Raw genomic sequence first — 24,916 nt, forward strand, 5'->3', positions numbered from 1 at the left:
AAATGTGAGGGTTGTGTGAGCAGCAGTGAGCTATTTCTTAAAAGTTGATGGCTTTCCCGGAGGAGGCAGCCATGTTGGCTTCTTTGAAGGCCTCAGACAGAGTTGGATGGGCGTAAATCACTCTGGCCACGTCCTTACAGGGTAGTCCATACTGCATGGCTAGTGTCGCCTGATTGATCATCTCTCCTGCTCCAGATCCAAGGATGTGTGAGCCCAGCATCATGTCTGTCTCCCTGTGACTGAGAATCTTTACCATGCCGTCTGTGTCTGCGTTAGTCTTTGCTCGGCTGTTAGCAGCAAAGGGGAACTTCCCGACCTTGTATGGGACACCCTCCTCTTTCAGCTGCTCTTCTGTTTTCCCCACCCAGGCAACCTCGGGATGTGTGTAGATGACAGAGGGAACACAGTTATAGTCTATGTGCACAGCATCACCTGCCATGCCCTCCACACAGATGATACCTTCATCCTCAGCCTTGTGGGCCAGCATGGGTCCTGCTATCACATCACCAACAGCATAAATACTGGGTACTTTGGTCTGGAAGTGGCTATTGACGGGAATCCGTCCTCTGCTGTCAAGATCGATGCCCACACCGTCCAGATCCAGGTTACTAGTGAAGGGCCGCCTGCCGATGCACACCAGCAGAACATCGCACGTCAGTATCTCGCTCTTACCACCAGCAGCGGCCTCAACATTCACATCAATCTTTCCATCAGGCCTCTTCGTGGCTCCTGTGACCTTGGTGCCGAGCTTAAACTGTATACCCTGCTTTTGGAGGTAACGCTGGAAGTTCTTGGAGATCTCCATATCAATGCCTATGCCACCAATGTGGCCCAGGAACTCCACAGCTGTCACTTTGGAGCCTAGACGTTGCCACACTGACCCCAGCTCCACGCCAATGACTCCAGCTCCGATGACAATGAGGTGTTCAGGAACCTTCTTCAGAGACAGTGCTCCTGTCGAGGACACGATGGCCTCCTCATCTATCTCAAGCCCAGGGAATGGTGTGACCTCGGAGCCGGTGGCGATGATGATGTTCTTAGTGTTGATGACTTGCTCGCTGCCATCGGCTGCTGTGGCTCTCACCTGGTTATGGCCCGTCACCCGCCCAAAGCCACTCACATGGGTTACCTTGTTCTGTTTGAACAGATATGCTATGCCTTCTGTCAGGGCTTTAACTGCACCGTTCTTCTGTGACATCATCTTCCCCAGGTTCAACGACAGGCCAGAGATTTCAATGCCCCTGCTTTCCAAGTCCTTGCCATGTGCCAAATGGTACAGGTAGGAGTTGTTCAGAAGGGCCTTTGAAGGGATGCAACCCACATTCAAGCAGGTTCCACCCAGAGTTGCATTCTTCTCAACACAGACTGTCTTAAAGCCGAGTTGGGCAGCCTTAATGGCAGCCACATATCCTCCTGGACCAGAACCCACTACTGTGACATCAGCATCTATTGCTGCTTTGTCAGCATAGGATCTGGCTGGCAGAACGACAGCCTGGAGTTTGCGTGGGAGAGGGTGGGGCTGCCTTGCCAGACTGCGATATAACTGATTACAGCTCTGCATTTTGTGTAAAAACACTACTTAAAGCTGGTTAACTGGGAAGTGATCGCTGCAGGTGTTTGGTACAGTAGGAGCCTAGCCAGTAATGGTAAGTAACAATCAGGAATGGCTAGTGCAGTGACTCCAGTAGAATATTATGTTTACAGGATTTTTCTTTGTTCTAACGGTCCTCTTGCAGGGTGCAACGATTATTGGCCAGAGCGGGATCTCTCACTCTGGTGGTGCACTTTAAAGCCAAGGTACCTAGACGCTTGAGTCATCAATATGACATCGGTCCTTTTTAGGCCCATATATGGATATCCCTGAAATTCTCCTCAAGCTGATTGGTTTAAAAACCTACATGGAGATACCCGAACACCCAGGAGATGTGACACGTTGTGAGCTCACTATATTTTAAACAGGGCTTAATTGTGGGATCGCTTTAGCGATCACATTAATGTTATCTTCACTAGTTATTATTATTATTACTAGAAGCTCGGCCGCCCGGTCTAGCCCTTCGGGTGGCCGAGGGTCTAGTCGGGGACCGGCCTACACAGGAACGATGTAAATAGGGAATGAATGCTCCACCCTTTAAATCAAACCCCATTATACCTGTTGTCATAGGACCCGTTTTGGCCATCTGTTTGCCTGTGTCCATTTATGCCCATCTGTGTGTGCATTTATGCCCATATATGGAGCTATCTGTGTCTGTGATATATGGACATCTCTGTATGTGTCTGGGTGTGTCCCTTTTATGCCCGTATATGGAGATCTCTGTGTCTGTCTGTGTCCATTTATGCCCATTATCCTAAAGGAGTTAGCTATAAACAATGTTGTCAGTAATGCCCTTGTCATTATCCACAATGAAAACTTTTACAGCGCTGGCTCTCTTTCCTCTAGAGAAGGCTGTGTAGAGTTGGCCATGAGCGAACACAGGTTTAGGCAAGTAGATGCCAACTCGTTCATTCTCTTGGCCCTGACCCTTATTGATTGTAACAGAGAGAATTATTTCTCCTTCACCGGGGTTTAGCTTTGGTAGCTTTTCTGGAGTACTCATTTTTTTGAGAGCTGCTTATAGACTATATGCAGAGGTCTGTCAAGAGTGCTGGACTTAGCTTAGAAGCCGGCTTATATACTTTCATCTGTCACCTCGGAGTGAGAGGAAGAAAGACTATAGTTTATGCAACACTCAGAGATTTTTTGTTGACTCATCTAGTGTATGTGATGCCTTTTATGAAGTGATGTCACAATGAGTCAGCGCTTGCTCCGGAACAGCCCGATGTCAGTCATCTCCGCATACGGAGATTCCAAACCTTTCGTGCCGGATCCGAAAAACTGTGTATCGGGTCGGGTCGAGGCCTAGCTAAGATCGTAGGCAAAGGTCTGAGCTATCTGTGTGCGAAATTTGGAGTCTGTAGCACCAACCATGTGCTTTCAGGGCTCATCCATGCGATTCGGCCCAATTTGGATTCGGCGTCCTTGGCTTCAATTAGTAGTCAGGACTCCGCATATGGAGATTCCGAACCTTTCGCGTTGGTTCCGGAAAACCGCATATCGGGTCGGGTCGAGGCCTAGCTAAGATCGTAGGCAAAGGTCTGAGCTATCTGTGTGGGAAATTTGGAGTCTGTAGCACCAACCATGTGCTGTCAGGGCTCATCCATGCGATTTGGCCCAATTCGGCCTCGGCTTCAATTAGTAGTCACGACTAAGATCGTAGGCAAAGGTCTGAGCTATCTGTGTGCGAAATTTGGAGTCTGTAGCACCAACCATGTGCTGTCAGGGCTCATCCATGCGATTTGGCCCAATTCGGCCTCGGCTTCAATTAGTAGTCACGATTCCGCCCGTTTTCGGATTGGTCAAGCTTCATGTGACATCACAATATGTAATATAAATAGGTAAGACAGAATTAATCAGGAACAGTACTTTCTAGTGTGATACTATCAACATTCTTAGCAATCCCACAGTTTCTTCAGGAACAGTACTTTCTAGTTGTCTCCGCCAGGCCGAAGGCATGGCGAGAGAGTATGTTTTACCCTCCGTCCGTCCGTCCATCCGTGTGTGTGTGTGTCCGTCCGTCCGTCCTTCTGTCTGTTACCAGCTAATCTCCGCCACCGTTGCCCCAGTCGCTGTGAAACTGCACACACACACTCCCTCGATGCCACAGCAGAACCTCTGCCCCAAATTTTTCACATGGGCCTGTTATAGCGCCACCAGGAGGCCGATTTGTGCAAAACACATTTTTGGATATTACTCCTACAGATTTTATCCAAATATCACGCAAATCGGTAAACAGTATCTCTATAGTCATGTGATCAAGACGGATCTCTCCGATATTTCATATTACATCCTGATTGGCTAAGGTTGGCTTCCAAAGTTGGCAGGATTGGTCCGTTTTGAACAAAATGTCTCAAATCATGAACGCATCGTGTGATTTCCGTGAAAATTTGCACACACATTCCCACTAGGCCAAGGACGCAATGACCCCCTTTTCACATTGCCCTGTTATAGCGCCACCAGCAGGTCTAATTTAGCAAAACACATTTTTGCAACAAAATGCCTCAAATCATGAATGCACGCTCATTCCCACTAGGCAGAGGAAGAAATGCCACCCTTTTCACATTGTCCTATTATAGCGCCACCAGGAGGCCACAATAACGACGTGACCTGGCGGAGACCTGTGCTCCGAGGAGCACTTTTTCTAGTTCATAATGTACTTTTCACCCTTCCTAGAAATGCTTCCTGGATGCCAATTCAGAACCTCTGCCCCAATTTTTTCACATGGGCCTGTTATAGCGCCACCAGGAGGCCGATTTGTGCAAAACCCATTTTTTTACATTACTCCTACAGATTTTATCCAAACGTCATACAAATCAGTACACAGTATCTCTATAGTCATGTGATCAACACAAATCTGTCCAATTTGCCATATTCCATCCTCATTGCCTATGGTTGGCTTCCAAAGTTTGTAGGATTGGTCCGTTTTGAACAAAAAGCCTCAAACTATGCACGCAGCTTGCGATTTCCGTGAATTTTCACACACACATTCCCACTAGGCCGAGGAAGAAATGCCACCCTTTTCACATTGGCCTGTTATAGCGCCACCAGCAGGTCTAATTTAGCAAAACACATTTTTGGAACAAAATGCCTCAAATCATGAATGCAGTGTCTGATTGCCGTGAAAGACCTAAGAATAAATGGCACCCTTTTCACATTGGCCTATTATAGCGCCACCAGGAGGCCACAATAACCTACCTGACCTGGCGGAGACCTGTGCTCTGAGGAGCACTTTTTCTAGTTACTATTATTGATGATATGTGACGCTAACCCTATTATTGATGATATGTGAGCAGCGACGCCTGAAATACAACATCAAACACAGTTTTAAACTAGAAAAAGTGCTCCTCGGAGCACAAGTCTCCGCCAGGTCAGGTAGGTTATTATGGCCTCCTGGTGGCGCTATAATAGGCCAATGTGAAAAGGGTGCCATTTATTCCTAGGCCGTGCACGGCAATCGGACACTGCATGCATGATTTGAGGCGTTTTGTTCTAAAAATGTGTTTTGCAAAATTTGACCTGCTGGTGGCGCTATAACAGGCCAATGTTAAAAGGGTGGCATTTGTTCCTCAACATAGTGTGAATGTGCGTTCAAAGTTTCACCGCAATCGGATAATGCGTTCATGATTTGCGGCATTTTGTTCAAAACGGGCCACTCCTGCAAACATTACATGTCAATGTTAGCCAATCAGGATGGAATATGAAAAATCAAACAGATCCATCGTGGTCACATAACTATAGAGATCATGTGTACCGATTTGCGTGAAATTTGGATCAAATATGAAGGCTTAATATCACAAAATGTGTTTTACATAAGTCCGCCTCCTGGTGGCGCTATAAAAGGCAAATGTGAAAAATGTAGGGCAAAGGTTTTTCTTTGGCCTCTAGAGAGTGTGCATACAAAGTTTTACACTGATTGGTGCAGTTATAGGTAAAAACACAAATCGGCCTGTTACACCATGAGGCTGATTTGAACATTTTCAAATGGCATTTCTTCCTCGGCCTAATGGGAATGTGTGTGCAAAATTTCACGGAAATTGCATGCTGTGTTGATGATTTGAGGCATTTTGTTCGAAACGGAGTACTCCTGCAAACTTTGAAAGACAATTTTTGCCAATCAGGATGGAATATGAAAAATCGCAAATTAGCCGTTTCTTTTAATGACTATAGAGATACTGTGTACCGATTTGGGGGATTTTTGGCCAAAATCTGTAGGAGTACTGTTCAAAAATGTGTTTTGCACACATTGGCCTCCTGGTGGCGCTATAAAAGGCCCATGTGAAAAATTTGGAGCAGAAGTTCGGCTTTGGCATCCAGGAAGTGTGTGTGCACAGTTTCGCTGCGATCAAGCCAACGGTGCCAGAGATTAGCTGTCCACAAAATTACAGAATGACACACGGACACACACACGGACGGACGAACAGGGGGTAAAACATACTCTTTCGGCCTGGCGGAGACAATAATGCATAAACAACTGACAATAATATTAATTTAGATCCATTTGATACAGGCAATATTGATCATGATATGAAATACATGATACATTTACATATGGGGTATCCTGTATTTAAAAAGAAATTACAATTTGAATGTATTTTTACATTTATTTTTGCCCATCTTTGAGCATACCACCCCTTTAGACAGCTGCACAAAGTGTTTGTGTGTGCATGCGTGCGTGTGTCCATAAAACATACCAATATCTTGAGTCAAAGAAGGCCTCATTGACGTAGGTGTAGAACTGACAGTTGTGATCTTCAGTACAGTTTCTCTGGCAGGTGTCTGGATCGTCCAGTAACACATAACGCATATCAGATCCCTGGAAATCTACACCTTCATACACCACCTTCACCCAACCTAGGAGTGGAACATGATAGTAACAACATTATGTTGCTTGGGACGTTAAAACAACAAAAGGAAATAGGAAAATGAATGAGTCTAATAAAATAAATGATCTCATAGGCCTCTGCCAATACTGTACGTGTCTACCCAGACTCGCATAGGTGAATGAAGACTTTGAAGTAATAAACATGTGAGGTCACAGGGATCTAGAACTTTGACCTTTGACCACCTACAGTAACCCTGTACTTCTAATCCGTTCATCTGTGAGTCCAAGTGGACGTTTATGCCAAATGAATTCCCTAAAGATGTTCCTGAGATATCGCACTCACAACGTTGGGATGGACATAGGGACGTACGTATGGACAGACCAACCGACAGACGGACAGATGTACGGACATATGAATGGACAGACGGACGGACAGACATATGAACACACCTTTTTTTCATTTTTGCGGATACACCAAGTATTTATACTTATCAGCAGATTCCAATTCAATCTAGTCTATTGTAATGAATTATTCAGTTTTTGCAGTTTGACAAGTAGTTAGTTAGTTAGTTAGGTCCATGGAGCAAAACTGTCTGGATTAAAAGGATCATTAATCCTTGAAGTCATGTCTGTCTATGTATAAGACATATATATTTCCTGAAAGGTAACGGTCATGTACCTACAAGTTTTACATCCAACATTGATGATATTATGTGTAAAATCTAATATGTACAATAACTCAATGTCAGCAGTTGAGAGCTTGTAGATTGGCTATTTTCACTACTTTTGGGTGACGCCGTCATAGGGCATTCATTCGAGAAAAAAATAAAAAGATGAAATATGGACACACAAGGCTTCTGCTTCGGTTAACAGTTAACACTCACCTTTTGTCAGTGCCATTGAAGTAGGTGAAGTAGGTGCAGAGTGGATGCTTAGAACACAGGCTCAGACAGTGATCAGGTGAGGCTGCAAGCAGCATGTCGAGGTCATGTCCTGGAATCTCAGTGTTTGGAAACATCTTGGTCTGACATGCTGCTGTGCATGCCCACAAACACACACATAAATGTCAGACAGACACACATAAATACATACTGTACACAGTGTGAAAGAATGCACATTAATCTACTCAATGTTTTAACAATTCCATACTTGTTTGATCAATAGTGAAGCAATAGCTGTTTGTGTACAGTATGTAGTTGTGTATGTGCGTGTGAACATACGCATATTCTGGTTGGCTTGGTGCAGTTTGTGGGAGAATCCTGAGACCACACCATCTTTTGCGTTTACCATTGGAAGCTTGGGTACTGTCCAGTTGAATTTTAGTTGACACTACAAAAATAATTCCCACAATCTTCAGCAAGAACGTTTTTTTAATACAGACCATTCCGTTTTTTACAGTTACCATATCATATAACCAGCTATTCATTTAACATCTTCTGTGCAAGACAAGTGTGAATGTTGAACTAAGAGGGGGGCGCAATAGGAAAGGACATGGGGTCACATAAATCAGTTCAGGTTCATTGTAGGTGCACAGCAAATTCCACGTCAATCTAGAAAGTGGTTACCGGTAGTTGTGACCAAAGTTGTGGATAGATGGATAGATTTACAGATCGCCATCATTTGATCCTCGCTAAAAGCCATTGAACCAAACACATTATTAATTATTATAATTCCATGGAGAGCTCTCAATGGATGATAAGGTGATACTAAGGGTTTCAAGTTGTAGGTCTACAAGATTTAAGAAAAGTGCATGTGTGCCAACACTATAATAATTTACCTGATATCCTCTCTTCTGAAGAGTCCACTGACAAAATGTGAAGAGCTCACAGCCAGGGTCTTGGGTGCAGGATCTCTGGCAGTGCTCATAGTCTGCTGTGAACAAGGTGCGGTAGTCTGCCCCATAGAAGTCGATATTCTCATACGCCGGAGACAGACAGACATCTGGCAGACAGTAACTCAACCAGAGAGAAGGGAGTTTCACTAATTTTACATTGGCATTTAAGGATTGACTTCAGCATGCATGATAAGGTACAGTGTCAACCCAATATATGATACAGAATTGTTGACAAAGTACACACACAGAATAGGATCCTGCAGAACATACATGGTAGTCTAAACAGCAGGTATTAATACTAATAGCTTAACCACTTAAACTCTTATACTTTGTTGTATGACAAATTGAGAAAATAGCTCCACTTAGTTACAACACTGTGTTGTGAGGTTGAAGATCGGATATTTTCGAATGTTGTGTAATAATAATCTCAATCTGAAAATGAACAATCTAAAGCTGTAAAATAAAGGGGTGCAAATGTTCTTAGTTACTTTCCACCACTGTATAGTATATGTGGTTAAGATGGGGCGAACTGGTAGCTGACCACATACCAGGTTTAGGACTGCAAGGTTTGAGAGAGTAGCCAGAGGTCACACCAAGCAGTGGCTTCTGTGTTTTGGGCTGTCCAGTGGCAGCGTACTTCAGGTAGCAGAAGAAATGCCTAGAGCATGAAAACATTGGCAATTGCAAATAAAATGTCAAAGTCTCTAAGGCTTGACTAAAATAAGATCCGGTGAGTAAATAGAACAGACTGCATCGCAAACAGTAATGACCTATTGTGCAACACCTTCTACAGTAGATTTGCACATCTACAGTAAAGTTAATGTATAACTGGCCTGCAGTAAATATGTACGCTTTCATAACCCTCTGGTTTCATTTTACGTTACACAGAGAACATGTGAACATCTATATGTGTACCAAGGACAGGGTTGGGATCCAACTAAGCAGAATATACCAAAACTAAACTCATTTTTAATATGGGTGGTAGATGATTCAGGACAGCCCTTTAAAACTCCATAGCAGCGTTGCCCCACTCATCACTAGTGGTTTGCATCCAATCACCATCTGGTTTGTTGCCTTCACTGCCAAGGACAGGGGCAGACTGCAGTGTATAATTCCACCTTTTACAAACCTTTCAGCAAGCGGTACTGGTCTATTAAATCAGAACCTAATAATAATAATAACAGTCATTCTACACAGAATAAAATACTATATAGGAGGCAGGACATTACTTTTTACATTCCTGTAATTTGGGCTACCTGTCGTCTCTAGTCCAGTCAGGTCGTACGAAAGTGAAGAAGAGGCAGGTTGGATGCTGAGTGCACGTCATCTGGCAATGTTCCACATCAGGAGAATACACATGTGTTATATATGTTCCTGGGAAGTCAGTGTTCTCATGGAGGTTTAGATCACACTCTGGACAAATGGGGAAACGTGTGTGCGCCCGCATGCACGCAGGCGCACACACACACACACACACACACACACACACACACACACAAGTATTGGCACTCAGCTTTTTAGGTGCACATTTGGCATGAATAGAGAAACAAACAGTTATTACCTTGACTGAGGGAGAGTCCACTCAAACAGAGCAGACCCACTAGAACCCAGTACGCCTCCATCCTGATTTCTGCTGAAGTTCACCTGAAACCAGCCAAGTTGCTTCAAGCTCAGCTGTACTCAGTGTGTTGGTTCAGAGCAAATGATTATTCAAGGGACAGAGTCCCTGGACTTTAAAGGCTATGCGTATTGATCATGGTATTCTTTGTTTTTGTAGAACTTTTTTTTTCTCACATTTTTTTTTTAATTTTCAAAATAGCTATATTAGCAGGTCTACAAATACACGATGCGATGTGATGTTGTAGATCAGATATTTTCACAATTTGTTGTACAGGGAATGGGATTGAGTGGTTCTCCAATTGGGCTGGTATTTACTTTAATACAGGTAAATTCAAATTAATCATACTCACAGTCACCACCCTTAAGCACTTATAGGACCACAATAGAGGATTTCTTCATTCACAACACACATAGACATAATGATTCTGAAAGTGTAGCATAATAATGATCTGGTAGTGGTAGATTCTGATGTAACAGTGATAACTGATAAAAACATACTTGCAGTGACAGAGTCCTACACTTTAAACACAACTGGATGCTGATATAACTTATTAGACATGTTTGATATAACTTATTAGACATGTGCTCAGAAACAACACATCTTTTCCACTACTTTAGTGCATATACTTTCTCACCAATGTATTGTAGCAAGTACATCACACAGATTTCAACATGAAAATATTAAAACAGCCCTTATTGAAACACAGTCAAAACAGTTTGCCTTTCTATAATCGGCATCACCTGTGCTTGATTGGTATTACCGATGGCCAGCCCTATATGGGCCAGCTCTGCCTTTACCATAAGCCCTATGGACCTCACCCTCCACTAGGGTGAGGTCCCAAACCGGGCTAAATATGCCCTATAGTGAGTGACCGAGCAATACACACTAAAACATTCGTAAATCAAATACAGTATAAGGCTATGGATCGCTTCTAACACCACTAAACTATAAGTCCTAACAGACCTACGCGTTGGTTCCCACATGGGGATCCTTAATACACGAATGGTTATGTTTAGGCTTTAAGTTACAGATTAACTTTGGGTATATGGATAAAATCGTTGGGTTTAGATTGGGTCAATTGTCATTTTGGTGAAGTGTATAGGCACTGGTAATTAGGCACATTTTGTTTGATTGAGTTTAGGGTCTGGGTTAGTGTCAAAACACTGCCAGGTTGAGTCGACATGGTCCACACATGAGTTACAGTACAGGTTTTTTTCTGTATGTTTGCTATGGTATTATTAAGTGGTAGCTCAGGTGATTATTAGTCGTTGGTTAATGGTGTTATTAGCTGGTTGCATGGGGGTTACAAGACAGAGGCCAGTCCTTGCGGGCTAGGAAAAAAAAGAGTGCACAACACTACCACCTGATGGCCTGAAATGTGATGTGTGTGCTCACATTCAACATCACCGTGCCCTGGCCCTAGTGTTGAAATAATACCTCTACAAGGCCTTATGATTTGTTATACACAAATGTTTTGATCTCACGATTCAAAGGTAGGGTTAGTGATATTTTTGGTTAAAAAGTTTTTTTTTGTTTGTTTTGTTAAAAAGGTAAAGCTCAATATTTTGTTAGTAATAATTGCTAATGTACTATTGAGTTATTGTTTTCAATAGGAGGGAGGGAGCTCCCGATCTCTCATCTATCAGAAAATACATTTTCAGGTGGGTTGCCAATATCTGCCAATCAGGTGAGAGTACGTAGTATATATCAGCTTAGATCTTTGTGTTCCAGTTTAAAAAATATCTGCACATTTGACACATTTATGTCATCAAATTCTGGAGGGAGCTCCCTGTTACTGAACAATCACAATGATTACTATAAGAATATATAGAGCAAGTTAACACTAATTTTAATGCACATACAAATCACTTACCCTACTTTTAAATTACCTACTTTTGTTTTTATTCACCTCATAATCTCTGCAGCGCTTTGACATTTACTTTACTCTACAAATAACATATTGTTAGCAGTGTTTCTTTTCTTCCCCCCATGCAATTTCAAGCTGCTGGTATCATAATGCAGTGGTTCTCAACATGGGATCTGCGGACCCCCAAGGGTCATTGAGGGGGTTCCAGGGGGGCACCAGCAAAATGAGTTAATATAGTATAAAATTATTTCAACCACTTGTACCCTATTTTTTGCTATCAAAGAAATCTTGAAAAATTGTGGAATATTTGTGAAACATTTAACAACAAATCTTGTATTTTCCGATGGTCCTTGACATAATAATAATGATAATGTACTCAGGCTATGTGTTAAAATTCAAGCCTGTGAGTGTGAAACTCGCTTGGTGCCTACAGTACATGAGTGTGCGTCGCCACCTTATGGCTGTAAAAGATAACAGCAGCACAAAGTGTGGCTCTGATTATAGTATACTGTAGTATCTTAATTCCATTGAAAAAGCGGTATTTCTTACTTATTTATTGTTTATTTATTTTTTTCCAGCAGTGGAAAACCAATGACATCTGACAGAAATCACAAAGAGAAATGAAGATAAATGTATACCTCGGTAAGCTACAACAGCGGAATGCAATAGAGTTAAATGGAGTTAAATGAAGAAAATAGATCAACGTACAAGCACACAACACGTCACAACACTACGCGTTGTGAGCTTGAAGATTGGCCATTTTCAGCGAGCAACAAGCTATAAATCAGGCTCTGGCCCTTAAGTGTGTGAGTTTCAGTGGATGAATCTCAGAGGTCCTTAAGGGTGTCTTGTCCCTGGGGGTTCTCCAGCCAGTGAGGAGGCCAGCTAGCTTTGACACTGGGTCTGTCTTTCACTAGGGCATAATACTCTGCCAGCTTAGGGTAATGCTCTGCAGACAGCCTATGGAGGAGAGAAACGACACACTATCAGTTCTCGACCACCAATTCTAAACTATGAAATGGTGCATAGGCAATTTAGAATAATCAACATTTATTTAAAAAAAAAAAAAACAGCATTTTGCGTTTTTAGATTTAAAAATACATATTTCTGAGATTCTACAGTTCTCTTGCAACGCTGAGGTCTGGAGCTGAAATGTAATGAATACTTATTGTAGGAGTGGGTAAAACATTTGTTAGGCTCATTTAAATTTACAGCTACAATTACATTTTTATTTATTCATTTCTTTTTTTGTCTTCTTACTTGATTCCCTAAAACAAAAATCTGATAAATGCTTTAAATTAGTATTTCAAAATGTATCCGTAAATTCCTTCACCAAGAATTTCCAGTAATAAGCCCACCTACCCAAAGCGGAAGACATAGGCAATACTTGGAAAAACAATCACATCTGCCAGAGTGAAGGTCTTCCCTGCCAGGTGAGAACCTGCACCCAACTGGTAGAGAGAAAAAAGAAAATTTGTTCAACATCCCTCAAGCAAATATGTTTTGGTCTCCATTTCTACTCCATTCTTTTTGTACGTTTCTCAATGTAATGATAACAGCATCATGTATACAAGTACGTCTTCAATATAGTTAATAGGTGTGTGCAGCATACCTTCCCCATGTAGCCGTCCCAGAGCTTCAGTTCCTTAACCAGTGTCTCTTTGTTTCTCTTCATAGCAGAGTCATGCCTCTCTCCCTCAGGGACCTTATAGTTGTAGTAGATAACATTACCTAAAAAACAGCAGCACAAATGGCATAATGAAAAAAAAAGGTTTGTTAACTTTTTCATTTTTTGGCCCAATAAATGCCGAAACAAGATTGCCATAACGCCTTGCAGTGCAAGGAGTTGAGAGATTGTAGATTGGATATTTTCACAATTGTTGCCTCTTTCATATATTATTTGACAGTTTGGCCAATGTTTGACAAGCTTTTATAATAGTTTGGTTTGTGGATTACTTTTGATGCAGTAATGGTATTTCTTTTAGGTATTAAAAAGGTCTTAGAAGTCCTTACATTTTCACTTCATTGTCATCTGGGAACCCCCCAAAAATCATGTGGGGACCCCCGTGGGGGGTCCCGACCCACAGGTTGAGAACCACTGCGATAGAGCACGTGGGCAGGTATGTTACCCCTGCGTCACCTGGACACCCCAGCACACAACAAATCATTATAGTGGATCGAATGAGATTGGAAGGGATAATACCAGAATCTGATGATCAGGTTAAAAGAAAAGGGGGACATCGGGGGCCCTGGTGGTGGCTCAACTCATTAACGTAAAGCCACATAATTGCAAACATCCTAGGTTTGATTCCTGTGTTCCACAAACATTGGCAGACCGATATTATCACTCAAAACCTAGCTTAGCTTACGGCCCTTTCTGCCAATGTAACTGTAAAATAGCCTACTTCAGTGTGTGTGCATCACATGTAAAGAACATGAATGTAGCTAGTACAGAATGTACTCTAAGTTCAGCTTTGTCTATTGTTCGGTTGCCAATGCCCCAGAGTTCCCTTGTGTCTCATGACTCTTAAGATGATAAGGTTAACCCCTTGGGGTGGACTAAACAGGCCAGAGCATGTGATTCTCTTCTCCCCTGGGATACGTTCTGCTGTTCACATGACGTTACCTGTGTTTAGCACAACACAGCCATACAGTAATGTTATGTATAAAAGCCTGCCTTAATGATAGGCCTATCTCATTACAGGTACTGTACAGTGGACCTCTGTGTGTGCGTGTGCATGGGGGTTCATTGTTTACACCCAAGCCTAATTGGGCTCATGGGAGAACAGCTGATGTAAGTTCACTGGCACACACTGCACTATGCTATTAAAGGTCAAGTTGAAGCCATACAGTAATGCAGTTCAAAGTCTCAAAGTTAGACATGTAAATGGGCCAGATTAAATCAAGTCAACCGGAATAATAAAGTTACGGAGAAACACTTTCAGAGACTGGTTCAATGGTCTTAAAGAGGCGTTTGTAGATTAGTGCATGTTTTCTTGTTGAATTCACATTACAGTAGCAGTGACCTTTCTGTCAACTGTTCATGTATCCACGATGAGTAGCAAAAGAATGTTGAGACATTCTGTGTGTGTGTGTGTGTGTGTGTGTGTGTGTGTGTGTGTGTGTGTGTGTGCGTGCTAGACCAGTGGTTTTCAAATGTTGTATGCCCGAGGGACACCAAAGGGCAAGTCAAAGTCTCAAGACACCTGTATTCATTAACATGTTAAATAGTCTCTATAACGCTCTTATCACTGTAAACATTTATTTTAGTTAGTTTTTTTTGTTTAAGTTTAACCACTTAAAACACATTTCATACTTAACACATTTTGAATAATAGTCAAATAGATAATCTCACAACTTGTAGACCTGCTATTATTTGTTATGTTTTTTTGAGTGAAAATAAAATGTAAAAGGTGTTTATGCACATAAAAGTAAATAATAACTTTTTGTATAATGCATTAATTATGTGTGGTTGTCACCAAATACCAAGGCACACCTGGACTTGTCTTGTCACGACACAACTGTTTGAGGGCCACTGCTGTACTAGATACAGATATTCATGTGGTGTGCATCTTACTCATGCTCTCGGCGAGTGCAATGCCCTCAAACATGCGCTGGTACATCAGTGCTTGCTCCGCTGCATTGTCAGGGATCAGCTGGTTTCCCTGAGATCTGAACTGGCTCTGGTGTTGACAAAAGAAGCAGACATTATACAGCAGGCACAGTGTCATGTTACTGTGGTATATTGTGTTTCTAGTTGACTAGTATTGTTCAACACAAACACACATCAGATAGGGTGCTCAAAACAATTAGCTCAAGTGTTGCGACTGCCCATAGTTGAAGTAAAGTAACCAGAGCCAACCTCATCAATGTAACCTCACAAGGCTCTGCAACCTCACACACTCACACTCACAAACACACACAAATATATCAAACCAAATGTTACAGTACCTCCAAGTACATGCATGCTGCATAGGACTCATTCAGTATGTTGTTCCCATGTTTGAATGCAGGCAACTGGGAGGAAAATAAGTTATTATTGTGATAACAAGGTTACAGGAAGCATTATCTTCTTGCCCACATCAAAACAGCCTCATGCATTCTTCTGGGCAAGTAAACAAGACAGCTGAATTGTTTATATCATTTGCCCAGAAGGAATGCATGAGATTCAAGGGTAACAGGATAGGTGGGCACTAGGGACATCTGGGCACCTTGCTGTAAAATTGGCTATTTTGTCCAAAACGTAAAAAATAATAATTGAAAATGATTAAGTAAAGTTAAGTATACATGATTAGAATATGCTTAAACATTTGACAATTCAGGTCTAATATTTCTACAATTGCTACAAAACCTGTATATCCAGTCGTTTTGGGGGATAAACAAGAACCTGAAGGATACAATTAAGTCTGATAATGATGTACCGTGCATGTTCCCATCATGTATACTTTACATTTTCAAATATTTGATTTAACATTTTGGACAAAATAGCCATTTTTACAGTGCCCAAATGTCCCTAGTGCCCACCTATCCTGTATCCGATTCAAGAGATGGATGCATTTACAAAATAAGTGTGATCTGAATAGATATTTTGCACGTGTGACATCTTGGATAGTTTCGGTTTTGCAGTTAGCCTTTTTTACTAGCCTATCGAGTCTGACTTTTACTTAAGTTTCATATATCTATATGCAAATGTCAAAATCAATAAAATACATCTATGTTAGTCTTGATCCAAGTACCAACTGTAGCCTACGACGCCATACAAAGTGTGCTGTAGGCTACTTCACATTGCATGCAACTCACTTGACCCCTGGGGTTTAGGTCCAAGACTTCCTGCGATTTATGCTCTCCTTTCTCGAAGGAGAGCACTTTCTGGTTGTATCCCTGCAGGTTCTTCTCCTCCAGAGCAATCATGACCCTCCAGCAGGGCGGGGACCCGGACCCCCAGAGCAGAGTCATGTCCTTGGCCATGATTTCACAAGTCGAGAGTTTAAACGTACAGTAGTGTAGTAGACACAGCTGAGCACACGCGTTATTTTATAGGGTGGATGTGGAATGAAATGGTGATGAATTGTAGTAGTTCAGGCTGTGATAAGGCTGTCGTCCCACTTGATTGGAGGCGTAATGATCCCGCCCACCCGCGTTGCCAGATTGTGTGAGAGAAATAAACAACCAGGTCTGTGAAAACAATCCCAAAAGAAGCGACTAGGCTACATGAGCACTAGCCCTTGAATGTCTGTGATCTTACATGATACATTTCATGTATTTGGAATACATGAAATGTATGTAAGATCACAGACATTCAAGGGCTACATGAGCACTAACCTCGCATCACCAGACTTTACAGGAGCACGCTATTTAAAAAAAAAAATCTTGGAGAAAAAAAGTGGAAAATGAAACATTTTAACAACACAAATCTGGTGTCCCTTCCCTGGCACACAATATTTTCAGACGAGGTCCTTGGATTTGGATAATTAATTACATATTAAAATATAAGAAATATATGAATACAATACTTCTTTAAACAACATCAGGGAACAAGCCCACAATAAGCAACTACCCTTTAAAACAAGGCCAAAAAAACGCAACCCGCAACTACCAATATTTACAAGCAACTTTACAGGAAAAACAAGCCCAATGTCGCTTATAATAAGCGGACATGGCAACGCTACGTAACGTAACGTCAGACTGCTGTGTGGGTGGAGAAATGTTCTGCTTGACAGGAGATAATAAGAAATGGCATTGTTTATTGAGAAGAGAAAAATGCAGCACACATCCAGTCGTATGGTGACACATTATGGACTGTCTATCACCTGGCAGAGTGGGAGAATTGTCAGGATAACGAGCTGTTTGGGGTCCAGTGTTATTACTATTCTAGTGTTATTTTGCTCTGCTGCAACAGCCTCACTAACCACCTGAGGGCAGCACAGACCTCTCTTTTGTAAAAAGGCCTATGCCTTGAGGAAGGCTTTTTCATTCTGAACTCTTTTGACAAATGTCTTTATGTTGTTAATACTGTAGCACTTTGAGTTCCACTATGAATAAAAAAAATCAGCACAAATCAAAAGTATTATATATTATTATTCATGTCAACTTACATAATAGCTGTTGGCTCCCTATGAGATGTTAAGCATTGTAGTTGTTGCCAGTTTAGTTTAGCTATCAATAGAGATTTATTTCACCCATATCCAATGGTGCACCATTTGTTTATCAGCAGTATGTGAGCTGGCATAGCTGATTCTGACTCTAAACAAATGTTACAAACACAAATTGGTACACACAGTATATCCTCTCCATGCTTGTAATGCTGCTCGTTCAATCTATTATACCATGCCAATAAATAGTAGGCTACTTTTCTTTGACATAGATCCATGGGAGATGATGGCGCTATCTTGAGCTCTGACTGTGATTTTGCACAAGGGAATTTTAACCCCATCAACCCTAGCATCCCTATCCTGGGGCGAAAATTCATCAAAAATACAGTTAAATATCTGCCTTCCGTTCACTTCCAATGAATGCAAGTGTGAAGGGGCAAAGAAAACACACATCTCCCTGCTTCACGTGGGGTTCAACTTTGATGAACAACATCAAGCTTTGCTGCTTTGTGTGATGTTGGTGCCACTGCACCAATATAAGTAGATGTGCACACATCAGCACCCCATTCTTTAGTAGCTCACGTTAATCGAATCTGCTTCATATGTGTAAGATGTTGCGCTGGAGCGTGCATCTGAAAGGTGGACCAAAGAGATATTTCCATGCTGCTCTGGCTGTGGGGCACAAGCTATACTCCTTTGGAGGGTACTCCAATGACATGGGTCAGATTGAGGTGCACATCTTCAATACAATGTCTTTGCGCTGGATGAAGTTGCCCCCGGTGACAACCAGAAGAGGAGAGGTTCCATGCCTGCGCTGGGGCCACACAGCTGTGCTGATACAAGACATCATCTACATCTGGGGAGGGGTTGATTGCACGGGGGAGTACATCAACGTGCTTCATGCGTTTGACGTCAACACCCACAAATGGTTCAAGCCAAAGATTTCGGGGACTGTTCCAAGGGCGAGGTGTGGCCACTCGGCCTGTGTCTTGGGGAAGGTCATGTATATCTTTGGAGGATTCAATGGACTGACTGGAGGCACTAATGACATCTACAAGTTGAATACGATCACAATGGTATGGTCTTTAATTAATGCAAGAGGCTCTCCGGCACCGGCTTCATCGTGTCACTCTGCCACCATCATCAAAACAAAGATGTATGTGTTCGGGGGCCAAGGGGACAAGGTCAAGGATTACTACAACAACATCAGAGTGTTTGACACAGAGACCAACTGCTGGCTGAGCACGCCTTCTGCACTGCTTATTCCAGAAGGGCGCGAGGGTCATTCAGCCTTTACCTACAATGGAGAGCTGTACATATTTGGTGGCCACAACTTTTTTCTGTACAAGACCTTCAATGACCTGTGGAAATTCAATCCAGAGACCTTCTCCTGGAAGATGGTTGACCCCAAAGGGAAAGGCCTGAGTTCATGGATGTGTAGGATGTGCTGTTGCATGGTGGGAGATCGTATCATGCTCTTTGGAGGATACAGATACACACCCATTCCAGGGGATGTTGAAGATCTTGAAGACGATGGTGAAGAAGACACAAAGGTATCGGATTTGTACATCTTAGACTTAAATCCTAGTCTGAAAACGTTATGCAAGCTGGCCGTTATTCAGTGTGGTCTGGAGAAGTTGGGACTCCCACACGACATCAGGTGGGAACTGGCAGCCATGACAGCAAACGAAATACATAAACAAGGTACCGTCTAATAACAGCATGGTTCCCATGTGGATCAAGAACTTCATGTGGCCAGTCTGTTACATGATTAACCTATGAAGTGTCTATGACGTGTGACTCCATATTGGGGCAAGGTATGAGCCCGCCATTTGTAGATCTCTTAAGAATAGAAACTTCTACACCCAGATGATCTCTATCAAGAATGAATGTAGGAAGAAAGATGCTTTGGGCAAAGGACTGACACTTATGGAAGAGGACTTGAGGAAACCACAGTCATATGTTGTAAACACCAGGAGGAAGGGTGTGTGCCCGGAGCTAATCTAGCAAACTGCTGAACAGATCAGGGTCAAACCTTGTGTGCACACTGCCAGTACGCCACAGAATTACCGCCACTAATTATTTTTCACTTGTACATTTTGAACGATTTTACACATTTTATGATGGAAGTCAATGGGGTTCTGATCAGGCTGAAACCGTGCCAAATTTTGGAGTCATACACCATAGATACATTAGATCACAGGCTGGCCACTTTAGGTCCGAGATCCACATTGGAGCCACGCCATTCCCATGTGTATCCTGAGATCCACAAGATTCGATTGTTATTTTGATACACAGAGATGTGTGACATACAAACCCTGTTTGTATCGTACACTTCATTTGTAAAGGTCCATTTGGTTCCATCTGTACACTCTCAGAGTTAAATGAACACTCAGGATTTTACAGTGAAACATCAACGCTGAACAGTAGGCTATATTTTTAATGAGTGGTGGAGTAATATTTATAGCGATGAGGAATTTTTCATTTGGGCACGGCTAGGTGTGCTTTATCATGACCGGAGAGCCTATTTCGAGACACCTGTTTTCCTTAGCAGACCGAAATAAAATGAAAATAAGAGACAGATCAATGGATAGTGTTCATAAAAGGAGGATACATTTAACATACCCATGCAAGAAACTGTACGAACTGGTTGTGGGAGAGGAAAATGACTGCAAAGGTGGAGACCTTTGTTTTTTATGTTTTTGTTTTATTTGCTGCTCCGTCATGCTTGAGATAATAATAAAGAGCAGTAGATATGAGACTATAATTTCCACTTACTTTCAAAATACTTTTGTTATTTCCAAGAAAATACTTCACAAGATCTTGAACTCATGACAACCCTTCCTCTCATCACAGTTTGTACACGGCACAGCGCGTGACTGTTGCACAAAAATGTTGCTCTGTAGATCACATACTAGTTATCTCCGCTATAGGCCGAAGGCATGGTGTCTGATTGTGCTGCTGCTGCTGTAAAACCGAAAAGCAGGTGATTATTTTTGTGAATACCGTTTTCGCTTCTCCATGTGTTCTTTAAATCTTTATTTAGTTTGTATTCGACATTTAAACAAGATTTTTTCATTAATTATAGATTACCTCCCACTGAGCAACCACCCTTGTAGCCTATGAGGCAGAACCTTCCTACAGCAGTACAGTAACCCAGGTGCACGCATGAACTGTCTGACCTCAGATCTCAGATGAGGTCCTGGACAACCAAGCGAAAATGGCCCAAACGCATTCATAGATAACCTATAAAAAGATATGCATTGAGACCTATTTTTTTTACGTGATGCATTTCTTTCTTGAGGTTAATTGTAAGCTATAAATAATCACACTGGAAAAGTATAAATAATTTGAAAGCCATTTTATTTACACAAACAAGCAATTCGGCACTTGGGTGGCGCAGGGGTAATGTTTTTTCCCAATCCTCTGTGGTGCCTCCGGCTTGGCTGGGCGTCCATGCAAACATAATTGGCCATGTTCGTGGGAGGGAAGCCTGACGGGGATGGTGTATTTGCATAGTTATTTGAGGGAGGAGCAAGGGCATAGTAAGTGGCTTGTGGCTTGTGCGCTACATTTAGCGTTAATTGCAATTTAGCCTAGAGTGCACCCCTATCATATCAGTTATGTATCATACATGCAGTTTTTTATGGACCGTTTTCCCCAGAAGTAAGCTAGTAATTGTGAAGAAAAATCATAATCATAGGGCTCATTAAATAAAACCAGATAATTCGATATGCATTAAACATGTTGAACTGGGAAAGAACTGTATATAAAAAAGTGAAAATGACAAGATAATTTCTATTACAATAATAATATGCATCATAGTGATGTGCAGAATGCCTTAATGGTGTCAAATATTACCACCACCCTGCTCCTTTAAAAGGATCGAGATGGATTTGGAATTGTCTGTTAACTTAATTGTCAAACAAAAGCATATGTGTGAGCTATGTACTGTGTGTGTGTGTGTGTGTGTGTGTGTGTGTGTGTGTGTGTGTGTGTGTGTGTGTGTGTGTGTGTGTGTGTGTGTGTGTGTGTGTGTGTGTGTGTGTGTGTGTGTGTGTGTGTGTGTGCGCTTCATAGAGTCTTCAACCTTTCAAATCCCTGTGCGGCTTCCACCCAGTGTGGAGGCCAGCTGGTTTTAATACTGTGTCGGCCTTTCAACAGGCTGTAGTACTTGGCCAGTTTGGGGAAGCGCTCAACAGACAGCCTGCAGTACATAGAAGAGAGAATGGGATTTACAGTATCATTGATAGGCTTTGATCATATACAGTATATCGTCACTATCAGGCGGAATCCTGGTATGTCCAAAACTGTTACTTTTAAGGAAATGGAAAAAGAACCTGTGTCCCAATGGATACAATGTAGTTATTATTTAGTCTCAAGCTCTTGTTAATGCATTTCATTGGTTAAATATATAAGACCCACAGACAGACTTAACCTCATTCCTTTTTTTTAAGTGAGTCATGTTGTGATGACCACACACCGCCCACTTCACACTGGGTGTGATTTTTTTAATACTTTTAGAGCATAACCGTGGTCATAATGGAGATAAAAAATGAACAATTAGATGCCATAAAACAAAATCCATTTGTGTGTTTTCATGTCAAACGTCCCTAAATCAGAAAATAGCAGATCGGCTACAATAACAGAAAACAGAAAATACACTAATATAGGGCCCTGAGGGACTCCATGGAGTCCCTCAGGGCCCTGTGGAGAAAAACAAGAATCTCACATACCCAAAGCGGAAGGCAAAGGCAATGCTGGGAAAGACAATGACATCAGCCAATGAGAATGGTCCTGCCAAGTATGAACCTGGTGCCACCTTAACAGAGAGAGTGGAAATGTGAACACTGTGTGTGTGTGTGTGTGTGTGTGTGTGTGTGTGTGTGTGTGTGTGTGTGTGTGTGTGTGTGTGTGTGTGTGTGTGTGCGTGCGTGCGTGCGTGCGTGCGTGCGCGCGGGTGCGTGCGTGCGTGCGCGTGCGTGTTTGTTTGTTTGTGTGTGTGTGTACCTTTTCCAGGTAGCCCTCCCAGAGCTTCAGCTCGGTGACCAGTGCTTCTGTGTTTCTCTGTAAAGCTGAGTCATGTCTCTCTTCCTCAGGGACAAGCAACTCGTAGTAGATGACAGCATCTAGCAAACAGCATCATTTAGCATTACACTGACTGCATACACACAGCTGTGGTGGACATAGTACTCAGATTCTTTACTTACTGTATATGTAACAACACCACAATTGAGGCCAAATAAAGGCCTGTATTAAAACATTTACTTAGGTAAAAGTACAAAAGTAATGGCATCAAATTACACTTAAAGTACCAAAGTAAAAGAAATTTCAAAAGTACCAAAGTAAAGGAAATATTTTGAGAATAGCCGATTTACAATCTCATGAGCTTGTAGACAGTAATAATCTAAAAGTCATTTTTAACAGAAATGTTAAAATGATTGTAGTAGAGTAAAAAGTAAAATATGTGCCTCCGAGATGTAGTGGTATGGAAAAATTGAAATTGTAATTGAGTACAGTACTTGAGAGTAAATGTTACTTTCCAACTCTGATACACAGATTATTGGCATGTGTATTACAGTATGTCTGTGTGCATGCAGTATGTTCAAATATCGTGTGTATTTCTGTGTCTGTGTTGATGAGTGCATGTGCATTTGTGTGAGTGTATGCACGCCTTACTAAGCTTATCATGAAGTGTGAGGCCCTCACACATGCGTTGGTAAATCAGCGCTTGTTCTGCTGGGCCTTCAGGGATCAAACGGGTCCCCTGAGACTTAAACTGACTCTATACACACACACACACACACACACACACACACACACACACACACACACACACACACACACACACACACACACACACACACACACAGACAGAAAAAGCAGTAAGATGGACAAAATTGTAGGAAATCTATATTTTCTTACGACCCATAAAAATGATTCCCGACCCATAGTTTGGTAAACGCTGTCCTAAATGATGTGTAGCTTGTGAGTGGGTTGTGCACGTCACTCAGTGGGTTCTGTAACTGTGACAAGTCACTATAGCATAGCAGTTGACCTTAATTTGGCGTTCTAGTTAAACTTGCCATTCTGCTTGCTCATTCCACTCTTGCTGTCACATACCACCGCCACTGGTGAAAATTGTTTATTTATTAGATCAACCAGGCAGGTAGTAATACAGTATATAGCAGAGCCTGAATAATACATAAAACTGTATTTATCATAGCAAGTATTGTTCCTTGTGTTCCTTGAGTTTGACAATTATTTCTCAGACACATACAATGATTATAAGAAACATAGCCAATAGGCATCAGAAACTCACAACTAATCTAGCTGTTACTGTAGTTATCAGTTATGTCACTCAGTTCTCCTTACCTCCAGGTATAAACATGCTCCACAAGATTCATTCAGTACATTGTCTCCATGTCTGAAGACTGGGAGCTGGAACAGTGAAATAGATGATATTAACATTTTTAGACTGAGGCTTCATTTTTAAGCCATTTTTTTTCAGGGACAAAACAAAAATAGCCAATCTACAAGCTTGGCTTGTAGATAGATGAATTGTCATTAACATCGAAAAATTATGCTAAACAGTAGTAGTACAGTCTACTCTACAGGTTTAAGGACCTACAGGACTTGATACACCTTGTCTTTATAGACTATGGTCCACAATGGTGGATATATCCAATAATCCACCAGTCTACTTCACTAGCCAATAAGAGTTTAACAATAGACTGCACTCGAATAAAGTAGGATAGTTGGATTTTTTTTCTCCCTCAAAATGACTACTTGATTTCCTGCCACAGTGACTCGATGAGTAGAAAAACCTCCCAGCAGAGAACAGTGCTGCTGATAATTTCCCACCCTGGTTACACATTGACCGCAGTGCTTTGTGGTGTTCCACATGCTAAACCTACCTGTCCTCTTGGGTTGATATCCAAGACTTCCTGAGACTTATGCTGTCCTTTGTCAAAGGACAGAAGCCTGTGTTTGTATCCTTGAAGCTTCTTCTCTTCCAGAGTGATCATCACGCGCCAGCATGGAGGGGAACCTGCCCCCCACAGCAGATCCATTGACTTGGCCATA

General features: G+C 42.0%; 4 protein-coding genes across 4 annotated transcripts; 1 reads left to right on the top strand and 3 right to left on the bottom strand.

The window, feature by feature from the left end:
- Positions 1–37: 37 nt before the first annotated feature.
- On the bottom strand, positions 38–1,561 carry LOC311061888 (dihydrolipoyl dehydrogenase, mitochondrial-like; the record flags this gene model as incomplete). The annotated part of the gene is made up of 1 exon (XM_084080586.1): positions 38–1,561. The coding sequence occupies one exon, from the start codon at positions 1,559–1,561 to the stop codon at positions 38–40; it is 1,524 nt and encodes a 507-aa protein (XP_083936712.1).
- A 10,726-nt stretch (positions 1,562–12,287) lies between these two features.
- On the bottom strand, positions 12,288–16,825 carry LOC311061335 (glutathione S-transferase A-like). Its single transcript, XM_084079935.1, has 6 exons — positions 16,539–16,825; positions 15,690–15,755; positions 15,316–15,421; positions 13,351–13,469; positions 13,101–13,189; positions 12,288–12,698 (listed from the first exon to the last, which is right to left on the bottom strand). The coding sequence occupies exons 1-6, from the start codon at positions 16,704–16,706 to the stop codon at positions 12,566–12,568; spliced, it is 681 nt and encodes a 226-aa protein (XP_083936061.1). The 5' UTR covers positions 16,707–16,825; the 3' UTR covers positions 12,288–12,565.
- Positions 16,826–18,441: 1,616 nt separating this feature from the next.
- On the top strand, positions 18,442–19,545 carry LOC311061700 (kelch domain-containing protein 3-like; the record flags this gene model as incomplete). Its single annotated transcript, XM_084080389.1, has 1 exon — positions 18,442–19,545. The coding sequence occupies one exon, from the start codon at positions 18,442–18,444 to the stop codon at positions 19,543–19,545; it is 1,104 nt and encodes a 367-aa protein (XP_083936515.1).
- A 2,359-nt stretch (positions 19,546–21,904) lies between these two features.
- Positions 21,905–24,915, bottom strand: LOC311061701 (glutathione S-transferase A-like; the record flags this gene model as incomplete). Its single annotated transcript, XM_084080390.1, has 6 exons — positions 21,905–22,037; positions 22,567–22,646; positions 22,841–22,959; positions 23,510–23,615; positions 24,206–24,271; positions 24,748–24,915. 6 exons carry the CDS (start codon positions 24,913–24,915, stop codon positions 21,905–21,907), a joined length of 672 nt encoding a protein of 223 aa, XP_083936516.1.
- Between the last annotated feature and the right edge of the window lies 1 nt (position 24,916).

The sequence above is a fragment of the Gymnoscopelus microlampas genome (genome assembly GCF_963454915.1).
Source record: "Gymnoscopelus microlampas genome assembly, chromosome: 15".
NCBI classification, from domain to species: Eukaryota; Metazoa; Chordata; class Actinopteri; order Myctophiformes; family Myctophidae; genus Gymnoscopelus; species Gymnoscopelus microlampas.

Bases quoted from the DNA above. Each gene is read 5' to 3' on its own strand.
- LOC311061335 (XM_084079935.1), bottom strand. From the start codon at position 16,706: ATGGCCAAGGACATGACTCTGCTCTGGGGGTCCGGGTCCCCGCCCTGC. The intron at 15,756-16,538 runs GTGAGTTGCATG...TTTTCCTCCCAG, and splicing joins ACCTAAACCCCAGGGGTCAA to TTGCCTGCATTCAAACATGG. The intron at 15,422-15,689 runs GTACTGTAACAT...TGTCAACACCAG, and splicing joins CAGCATGCATGTACTTGGAG to AGCCAGTTCAGATCTCAGGG.